This window comes from Salarias fasciatus, chromosome 16, assembly GCF_902148845.1.
Source record: "Salarias fasciatus chromosome 16, fSalaFa1.1, whole genome shotgun sequence".
NCBI classification, from domain to species: Eukaryota; Metazoa; Chordata; class Actinopteri; order Blenniiformes; family Blenniidae; genus Salarias; species Salarias fasciatus.
In genome coordinates this window covers 1,797,733-1,808,914 of record NC_043760.1, presented here as the reverse complement: position 1 = coordinate 1,808,914, position 11,182 = coordinate 1,797,733, and the positions used below count along the sequence as shown (strand labels likewise).

Here is an 11,182-nt window from a genome sequence, read left to right as displayed (position 1 = left end):
CAACAAAACACGAATAAACAGTAAACGTGCACAGTAAAATGTGAAATCACTTTAACATATGACATGCAGAAATGAACAGTCGGTGCTAAATGGAAACACTTGTATAGCGCTGTTACACGACTGCAGCAGAGCCCAAAGCGCTTCACACTGCATTTCACGTTCACCCATTCACACAGCAGTGGAGGCGTCTGCCAGGCCAGGCTCTCAACCCGTCTCAAGGATACCTTATGGACAGGCTGCGATGGGGAATCGAACCGATAACGTTCTTTGGATATGACCACTCTACCAGCGGAGCCACAATCGCAAACACTGCAGAGCAACACCTCAAGGCTGGGTGTGTCAACGCAACCAAGCAGGACAATAAAACACAGTCCTGCCTTTAGTCGTCAGTCTGGCTCTGAATCGGTTCCTCACTGAACGGCTGTCTGAAGGTTCTCAGGACTCACGTTTCCAGGCAGATATAAGAGTATCCCATGATGCTTCGCTCTGGTTCCCTTTTCTCCTGGTGTTCTCTGATCCAGTCGGCCCTTGAAGACATCAGATGCAAATTAGTGCTCCAATTGTTTTAATTCATTCATTTCAGACTTGTCCAGAACACAAACACAAATCTACAAAGGAGAGAAAAGAAAAACACACAAACTCAAATATCCATGTGTAACCTATAAGAGCCGTTTGCTTTCCTGAGGACTCAAACCGCAGCTTGTTTTCCACTCATTCAGCGACGGTTCATTTAAATCAAACCACTGTATTTTGTTCAGTTCTGAGTTTTTCCTGGTTGAGCTGCTCTAGATTCTCCTCTGGACAGAAAACGCCTCAATATTTTAAATGCACTGCATTTCTGTACACGTTCCTAAGAGTTCTGGCCCCGATGCCGACCCCTGGGGGACGCCGCCAGCAAAGTCCAAGCATAAAGACCGAAACTCCATTTTCACAAACTGATCTGTTGCTTCAGAAACGTCTCATCTAGTGTGAAGCCAAGAACAGGATACCAGAACCTGATGTTTCATCAAGGATTGTGCCTTTTTATTTCTCTCTTACATCAATGAAGACTCCAGCTGCTCTTTAGACATGCGGCTGCTGATTTCTCCTTTAACTCCATCAGTCCAGCGATGTGGACCGTTGTGATCTGATCCATGTTGGTTTTCAGACAGCAGCTTGTGTTCAATAAATCTCTCCTTCTATGATTAAAAACTTTGTGGGCGTAAAGAAACGAGGCTGTAGGTGTTGAGCTGGTGTTCCAGTGGAATGAGTTGAGTTCATTTCTGTGAGGAATCTAGCATTGTAGCAGATGCATATCAATGACCGGACAGCTGTTTCCATCACCTTTTGTCCCATCAGTCTGTTGACATCTTGTTTTCATCATATCTGTGATTTCTCCCTCCTCTGCTCTCAAACATCGAGTTTGGATTTGTAGGTATTAATGTTTCATTCCATCCATCTGATCCAGGATTCTGGACTTTTCCTGCCAGATAAGGTCCAACATTTACAAAATACTGGAAGTTATGAATCACGCATTCATATCAAAGTTCTTATCAGTAAAATTCTGTGGAGAACGTTTTCCAGAAGAAAACATTCCAAACGCCTTTCCTGCTCTGCTCCAATAGTTTGCTACAGCATTCTGGCTTGAGTGTCTCTAAAATAGTTCATTCATCTTTATATTTATTCTCAGCTGCTTCAGTTTGACATTTTACAGTTTTTTTCTTTTTTGCAGGTATTCTGCAGTCTGTTCGGATTCCTCCTGTGTCTATTTATTTTAGGTGCTTCTTTATTTCTATAATATAATTTTAAGTCATATGTCGTGGTTCATATGTTTTATCCACACTGTCTTCACTTTATACGGACTCTGGGAGTCAGAATAAACAGATTAATGCATTAAATTATTGCTCTGTCTCCACTTTTAAGTCTAATTACCTGGGAGTCATTGAGCTAAAACACTGGATACAGGATTTATGAAAATAACAATGATTCCAAGGTTCTTTGTGGGGTGAGAAATTAATCAAGAATTCATTCATTTACTTAAAGTATTTTTAGCAGTAATATTAATATCCAATATTACATTTTATTATATCTATCCTAAATTTATATTCAAATAATATCTAACTTTTCTCTGCATGGTTGGGTTTTGTAATTTTCCCTTTTCTTCTATACATTGAGCTGCTGTAACCCTGTAACTTCCCCCTGCAACAAATAAAGGACTTTCAATTCAATTAACTAACTTCTAAAGGTGAGGCTAGTTGTCTGGAACACGACTTTCATTTTGAAATTTGTTCAAAATGCTCAGTAAACAGGATGGCTGTTGAAGTGAGAATGAAGTGTCAGTTTAATGTATTAAGTGTTTTATTAAGTGGAGGCTGACCTGCAGGGGTGGAGGCTGACCTGTAGGGGTGGAGGCTGATCTGTAGGGGTGGAGGCTGATCTGGCTGACCTGTAGGGGTGGAGGCTGACCTGCAGGGGTGGAGGCTGACCTGCAGGGGTGGAGGCTGACCTGCAGGGGTGGAGGCTGACCTGTAGGGGTGGAGGCTGACCTGCAGGGGTGGAGGCTGACCTGCAGGGGTGGAGGCTGACCTGCAGGGGTGGAGGCTGACCTGGCTGACCTGTAGGGGTGGAGGCTGACCTGCAGGGGTGGAGGCTGACCTGTAGGGGTGGAGGCTGACCTGTAGGGGTGGAGGCTGACCTGGCTGACCTGTAGGGGTGGAGGCTGACCTGTAGGGGTGGAGGCTGACCTGCAGGGGTGGAGGCTGACCTGCAGGGGTGGAGGCTGACCTGTAGGGGTGGAGGCTGACCTGTAGGGGTGGAGGCTGACCTGCAGGGGTGGAGGCTGACCTGGCTGACCTGCAGGGGTGGAGGCTGACCTGCAGGGGTGGAGGCTGACCTGTAGGGGTGGAGGCTGACCTGGCTGACCTGCAGGGGTGGAGGCTGACCTGCAGGGGTGGAGGCTGACCTGTAGGGGTGGAGGCTGACCTGCAGGGGTGGAGGCTGACCTGTAGGGGTGGAGGCTGACCTGGCTGACCTGCAGGGGTGGAGGCTGACCTGCAGGGGTGGAGGCTGACCTGCAGGGGTGGAGCTGGGTGTGACTGCAGGTAAAGTCTGTCAAAACTCAGTAGTTTTACCTTCAGGCCTGCTGCGGCTCAGCTGAACCTCCAGGTCTTCAGTCTGGGGCTCCACATCGCCTCCACCTCCTCCATCTTTTCCTCCATCCATCCATCCATCTTCAGCCGCTTCCATCTCTTCCTGTTTCTTGGTAAATGTTACTTGACAGGAGGATTGATCCCCTCAGTTTGCTCCATTGCTTCAGTCTTCCAATCGTTTCCACCACCGGTCATTTCTCCAGACAGCTCCGCTTCTCGCTCCTGACCTGGAGCCGTTCGTTTGGAAGTCTCCGCCTCATGTGCGGATTGATCCAAACAAACTAGTCCCTAATGATAAACCAAATCTGATGCTATTGGGTCAGTTTTCACCATTAAATCAAGATTTACCTGCAAGATTTTCATTTTGAATAGGCATACTTCTTTTTGTGTTCAAGAAGAGATATTCTACACAGCTTACCTGACATTTTCCTACTGTCTCTTATGGAACTACTTCTTCTTCCGCCGGTCGCTGTGAAGGTGTTCTCAGGTTCATTAACTACAGGTGTAGCTAATCAACGTCTGTGGTGCATTCAATGAAACTGGGAAAAGTGAAAACTCCAACTGTATCTCTCCATAAAAGAGCATTTTTCAAAGATTCCCTTCAGAGAATCAAACTTCAAATTCACACAGAAGAGCTGAGAGGCTGTTTTTACTGAATCATCGCCACTTTTATTCTTCTGGGCTCTGGAGGATTCAAACTGGCAACATTAAAAAAAAAATCCAGGATATAAAAATTGCCCAATAAACAAATGTTTATACCCATAAATCATCCAAAAGAATTTTTTTTTTCATTTAAAAACCTATAAAATATGATTAAAATATACATATTTATTTTGTCATTTTCACTTTAATTGATTTGTTTCTTTCCTCATTCATTTTTAATGCCTGTAATTATTTCTGTATTTTGTCATTGTCACATTTTCTTTTCTACAAATCATATATTTCTATATTCTATTTTCATCTGACATTTTATTGATTTTTTTACAGGCATTTTTTTTTTCACTGTCACATTTATGTCTTCATTTTTTCCACTCTTGTGTTTTCTTCCTCTATTTATTTTTCACACATATTTATTTATGTGTCTCCTTTTTCATTTCTGTCTGCAGTTCTGCCTCAGTGTGTAAATGACCTTGTCCCTCCATACTGGGGAGTTCAAGATCGTCCACAAAGAAAAAAGACCGCCTCGAATGTGAACTGCACGGAACCAGCTGCCATATCACGTCTGGATAAACTGCACGACTTTTGTTTGTTATATTCTTTTCATTTGCTCTGTGAGAGGAGCAGCTCCCTGTAATGTTCATAAAGGCTTTTCATTGTTTTTTATTCTATTCTGTTTCACTACAGTGTTATTTTCTTTCAAAACCACCAGAGCCATATAAAAAATTGGTTTTTTTTTCTAGTTTTTCCACAATTTTCTTTGGAAATTATGATTGATTTGGAAATCGGTCACCAAGCAATGAGTGAAATGGAGAAAATGTGTTTATGATATGGAAAACATGCTGCTTTATGAGAATGAAGAAGAACTTGGAGAAGCGCTGAAGGTTCTGCTGCCTCACTGAGGCGCGGAGTTGGTCAGAAACAGGAAATCCCAGCCAGGATCACAGTAAAGAGTCAGAACGGGGAGAAGTTTCCACAGCTGACCGACTGTTGAGCAAGTGACTGAAACAAGTACCTGAAAACTCTGATGGCATCCCTCTGACTTTCAGAAAAATCCCCGTATTGCTTTTTGGTCCACACACACACACACACACACACACACACACACACACACACACACACACACACACACACACACACACACACACACACACACACACACACACACAACACACACACACACATCTTTCAACAGTAGGTGGATGGCTGATGAGGAATATCGCTCCTGTTGATGAAATGAAAGTGTCTGGAGGGTGACGCTGTGTTTGATGAGTTTTAACTCATTTCAGGTCGTTTTCTCAAAGCGTCAGTTTCAGCTAAGCCGCCGGCCTGTTAGTGATTTAAAGCTTGACGTTCCTCATCAGCTGAGCCGTTTTCCTGGTTTTACAGCTCATGTCTGATGTTTCCTCACAGTTGCTGAAGCTTACTGGAATCAGAAACACTCCCTTCAGCGAGGACGTGAGCGCCAGCACCTCCACCTGCCGGTCCCCACCATCAGGAACTTCCTCGTTCTGAGCAGAAAGTCTTTTTAAATCAGTGAAAATCGCAGAATATACCCGGTTAAAAGCTGCTGGCACGTTCCGTCACTCTGAACTGTTTAAAAATCAGATCATAAAAAAGTCACACGCTGAGCATTTGATGTTTTCTACGACAGCGTCGTTTATTTTATCTGGGATTTGTCTAATATGTGAGATTTTGGCCAATTCCATACTTTCATCACATTATTCCCTGAAAGACGCCTTTTTGCTCACAAATGTATATTCACGTAATCTCGGCACCATGGGGGTTTTAAACTTACAAACTTATATTAACATCAAAACAACATTCTCAAAGCAGTCAACGATTGAAGCACTTTATTTTTTGAACCTCTTTACAAACAGGTGTACAGTGGTTTGCACTGTTGCCTCACAGGAAGGTATCCCAGGTTTGATTCCAGGTCAGTTTTCATGGATAGATGTTCAACTGGAGGTTCAGGTTTGTCTTTTTTAACTTATTTACTTCATATTTTCCTTTTTAAGGCTTCAAATGAATAAACAATTCACAAACCTGCAGAACCAGACTCAGAGACGACAGGTCAGCTTTCCAAGCTCACTGCAGACAGGAAAACCAAAAGCTCTTACCCAAACATAAACTGTTCCTCAAGAGTAAAAACTTATCCTGGTTGCATAAACCCCTGTGTGTGTGTGTGTGTGTGTGTGTGTGTGTGTGTGTGTGTGTGTGTGTGTGTGTGTGTGTGTGTGTGTGTGTGTGTGTGTGTGTGTGTGTGTGTGACTGCAGAGTGACTCAGCTGTGTGGACGGCTCGGATCTTCTCTGGGCTTTTTCCACTTTGTGCAGAACGTGAGGAAGTGTTTGGATCATGAGCAGTGAAGCATGCTGGGATTTCCTCTCCAGCATCTTGTGGGGTTTCAACTCAGTAATCTGAGGATCTGCTCCAGAGATCTGCTCCAGAGATCCACTGACGCGGTGAAGATGACTGATCCCTCGGTCACCTCAGGGCAGCTTGAGCCACATCCTTCCAACAGTTCCTCAGTAACTAAAGTCCTGCGAGCTTCAGCGGTTCAAACGCCTCACAGTTCATGAAACACCTGAGATCGACTGAAGAAACAGAGATGATGGAGCATCTGACAGAAAGTCCTCGTGTCTCATCTGGAGCGAGCTCGACTCCCACTCCCAGCAGGACGTTCTCACAGGCTGGAGGGAGGACGCAGAACGTCCTGTTCCCTCCTGGAAGTGTTGCGTGGTCTGGGAGTTCTCCGCATTGCCTCGCTGTCCAGTCACGCCAGGACAGGCCACACAGGTCAGACCTGACCCTGACCCTGACCCTGACCCTGACCGGTTTTCAGAGAACGGATCAAACCGAGTCTGAGGCTTCAGGTGCAGGACTGTCAGAAATGTGAGATTAATGAGTGTTTCTGCTCTTTCTGCCCAAGAAACTTCAATTCTCAGCATTTTTCCTCAGAACTTCTGCCTTTAAAGAACCCAGAAGCTCAGGTTCTGAACATGAAGAATGAACGAATCAAACCGCTTCCTGAGCGTTCGGCGTCGGACCAACGAGTCGTGATGCAACAGGACACAGCTGACAAACCCAGGACGCTCACACACACACACACACACACACACACACACACACACACACACACACACACACACACACACACACACACACACACACACACACACACACACACACACACACACACACACACACTACTCTGCTCACTCGTGCAACAAGACACAAAGACAGAAAACAAACAGACGAGCTGGTTACAAAAGACATCCTCAGGTCCTCAGACTTCCCTTTTCAGCAGCCACACAGACAGGAAGTCCTAACAAGAAGTCCAGATTACAACACACACACACACACACACACACACACACACACACACACACACACACACACACACACACACACACACACACACACACACACACACACACACACTGCATAATCATATTGACATTATGTTTCTGTCATGCACTTCATGTTTGGAGAAAAGGCTTTTCAGTGAAAATAAGACTTTTGGTGTAAATAACAGTGAGTTGTGTGTTTGTGTGTTTGTGTGTTGTGTTGCTCCTGACTGGACGGAGCTTCAACAATCACAACATTCCTCCTTTTTAATTCACTCTGGCGGTGAGCTTATCTTCCTGGATGTTCTCTGTGTCGATATCTGGGCTTTTCAGTCTGTGGTGTCTGCATGAAGCAGCAGTTTGCTCTGTTTGGTAACGTAGGTCTTTCCACCCAACGCTTCTGATCAGTTCTGTGATGAGAGAGAGAGAGAGAGGGAGAGAGGGAGAGAGAGAGGGAGAGAGGGAGAGAGAGGGAGAGAGAGAGAGAGAGAGAGAGAGAGGGAGAGAGGGGGGGGTGTTTTTTTCATCCTGAAGTTGCAGAATATGAACACGTTTTGCACGTTGCACAAGTTCATCAAGTTTTTGGCGGCATTTTCTTCCACCTGCTGTTCGGTTGAGCTGTGGTCCTTCAGCTGAGTGGAGCGAACCACAGCGACCCCCGCTGGACAGGCCTGGAACAGCAGGTAGTTTTATTATGCGGTGGTAATTATTTCCTTTTCCCAAGCGCTTCTTCATTTGTGAGTCTGTCTGTTGGCAATAAAATTCAAAAAGTTCTGGATGATTGTGTTGAAATTTTCTGTGGATGAGGAACAAGTGATGAGATTTTGGGAGCGATCCGGATACATTCATGGATTCTGGACCGATTTGACATTTTTGCTAACATTAGGGTAAATGGGAAGTAAACTTGATTCCACAGTGTCTCAGTCTAAAACAGCCAGAATGACAGGAAGGATGTCTGATTAGAGACGCACCGGAGCCTGCCTCAGACTGAACCGTGAAGCTTCTTCACCTCCAAAGAACTGAAGAAACCTGAAGAGCTTCGACAATAACAGAATCTGAAGATGAACCGCTTGTTTTTTTACTCAGAATTTGTTTCTATTATTTCTGACTTTCGGATTTTTTTTTTCTTAAAATCATTTTTTCTTAGGATTTCTGATCAATAATGAAGTTTTTCCCTCAGAATTTACTTAATTTCTGACCATTTTTTTCTTCTCATATTTAACTTTTCTCAGAATTTCTTTGATATTTTTGTTCTTTGACTTCTGAAGAAAAATCCTTTTGACTGTCTATGATCATTTCTAAAACCTTTGTTTGTTTCCTGACTTTTGTTTTTCTCCATTAGTGAGTTTTTGGTCATTTCATTTCCATGTGTGTTTCTCAGACTGACGCTGCGGAGCTGCGGAGCTCGTCCTGAAGCCGACTCCACCGTTTTCTTCCACTTTCAGATTTCAGTCAAAGCCCTGAAGTGAGTTTATCCGGACAGCCTTTCAGTGAAGCAGCTGATCCTCAGACTGATCAACACCATCGGATTCGACAGGATCTCATTCCACGACCGTCTTCACGCTTCAGCTTTCCTGGAGCCCTGGGGTCATCCGGCTCAGGCGTCACACTCCGATGCTAATGCTACGTGGCTAACTGCAGGGCGCTCGGCCAAAAACTGAGACGGCCCAGAGAATGCAGCAGCAAAGGAAAAATCAAAGCTCAGGAGTTCCTGATCCGACCATTTCAGGTCCACGGGCCTTATGTTTAACTCTCCGCTGCTGGATTTTCATCTTCTCCCTTATCCGACTTAAAAAAGACCTAAAAAGGTTCAAACTCATTTTCACTCCAACCAGCTGAAAGTACTGACTAAAAACCCTTCAAGCTGAACCGTATGACCTCTGACCTCTGCAGAAACTCACCAATTTGGGGTTTTAAAGAGCAGAAGGAAGGAACTTCATTAAAGAAAGGACGTTTAGAAATGAACACATCATTTAAACTCTGCGTCGCTTTAGCTTCTGCTTGGAAATGAAAAGTTTCACGTTCAGAGTGTTTTTTTTAAGTTTGGTCAACAGAATGTGATCAGGAGAGGAAACGGATCGACGAGAGACAAACTGAAACTTCAATTTCCTGCCCGGATTATTCCTCCATAGAAAACGGGAACAATCATCTTCCCTGAGACAGAGAGGCACACACACACACACACACACACACACACACACACACACACACACACACACACACACACACACACACACACACACACACACACACACACACACACACACACACACACACACACACACACACACACACACACACTGAACTTTGACCTCTATCATCACCTGTTTTTCATCTGACCTTTCACAGCAGTTTGGTGTTCAGGGGTCAGGGGTCAGGGGTCGGGGGTCGGGCCACGACACTATCTGGAAGCTTTAAAGAACTTTATTGTACATAAACACCTTTTTGTTGAGTTTTTTTGTTTTTTTTCTTGGATCACACCCACGTCACGTTCCTCCGACACAAACACACCGTACACGTCTGTGGTTTTACAGTAAAAGCAAGCAAACTGTGGGTGGATGTTATAAAAACAAGGTAAAAGACGTCGAACTGCACGTAGTTACACTTATCTCCGAGGAATAACCAGAAGAATAATAGTAATGATTCAAAAAAATACTACTCTGAGATCCGTCTGCTTCGTCCTCCCGTCGTGTGTGATCACTGCTCTTCCTCCTGCTGCTCCTCCTCCTCCTGCTCGTCTTCCTCCTCCTCCTCCTCTGTCAGTCCGGCTTCAAACCCTCCGCCGCTCCTCCGTCAGCAGTAATCGGACCAGACAGACGTACATTTACACACACTACTGGAGCTTTTATACAACAGCCCCCCCTGCCTACGGTGGAGGTGGGGGGTCCCCTCCCCCCCTCGGGTGGAGGTGCCCCCTCCCTCGGGTGGAGGTGTGGGGCTCCCTCCCCAGGTAGTAGCAGTAGTAAGAAGAAGCTCGAAGCCCCGGAGCCTGGATGAGGCGCCTCCTGTGTTTCACATTTGATTTCATGTGGGGGGGTGGAGTTGGGGGGGTGGGGTTTGTTTGATCCGGCGGGGCGTCGACTGCGGGTTCTGAGATCCAGTGTTAGCAGGGGGGTGGCGGGAGGAGAGGGCGGGGCTGGGGACCTCTACCAGCTGAGCAGGTTGCTTCGGCCCAGAGTCATGAAGTAGACCTGGCTGGATCCTCCAGAGCGGACCGAGGCGAAGAACACCTGGGGGGGACACCGGGGGGGGTTAGCAGTCTGTTTTCACATTCTTCTAAAAGTTTTAGTCATTTGGTTCATTTTAACAGTGGTCTTCTTCAATTTGTCTTCTGGATTTTTTCACGCTTCAGATCGAATATTTAAAGGTTCATCTGGTTTGAAAACCTCTGAAAGTCAGATTAAAGACGGAGCCGCTCTGGAGCAAGTTCCAGCCCTCTGGAGTCGAACCCGCCACCTGAGCAGTTCATCCTAAAGCTGAATGAGTTCCAGCTCTCTGCCGTCAGTCGGGGCTCACCTTGTCGTTCCGCTCGCAGAGGAACTTGAGTCTCTGGGCTCTCTTATGCATGAAGACTCCGTCTAGATGTCCGGTCTCCACCGAGCGGATCTCGATGGCCTTCTCCCCCCAGCCCATGATCTGGTTGGACCGGATGTAGGCTGGAGAAGGAGAGCCAGAGAGAAGGAAGGTGAAGATCCTCAACGGAGGTAGCCCCGCCCCCTCTCACCCACGTGGCCCCGCCCCCACTCCCCCACTCAACCGCAGAGTTGGCCCCACCCCCACCCACGTGGCCCCGCCCCCACTCACCCACGGAGGTGGGCATCTCGCCCCACTGCAGCACCACGTCCTTGGTGATCCTCCCGTACGTGTTGACGTAGACGCCCTCGTCCTCGTAGCAGACCAGCAGCTCGATGCCGTCCGTGTTCGGCAGGATGATGATGGCGTGAGACTGGATGTGGGTTTGGATCTGGAGGAAGAGAAAACAAGATAAAACAATACGATTTCACCTGAAAGGTTGTTCAGGAGTCACGGATCAAAACTTAAATGAAAG

The 11,182-nt window shown here is 46.1% G+C and overlaps 1 protein-coding gene across 8 annotated transcripts in view; it reads right to left on the bottom strand.

Annotated features, from left to right (window-relative positions):
* Window positions 1-9,540: 9,540 nt before the first annotated feature.
* Window positions 9,541-11,182, bottom strand: part of LOC115403736 (mitogen-activated protein kinase kinase kinase kinase 4-like) — a 59,572-nt gene continuing 57,930 nt past the window's right edge. For all 8 annotated transcript variants that reach the window (XM_030112728.1, XM_030112729.1, XM_030112732.1 and 5 more), the window contains 3 exons: window positions 10,939-11,098; window positions 10,651-10,790; window positions 9,541-10,364 (listed from right to left, as the gene is read on the bottom strand). In XM_030112728.1, coding sequence (XP_029968588.1) covers window positions 10,281-10,364; window positions 10,651-10,790; window positions 10,939-11,098 — 384 coding nt within the window. In that variant the 3' untranslated portion in view covers window positions 9,541-10,280. The remainder of the gene's footprint in view (window positions 10,365-10,650; window positions 10,791-10,938; window positions 11,099-11,182) is intronic.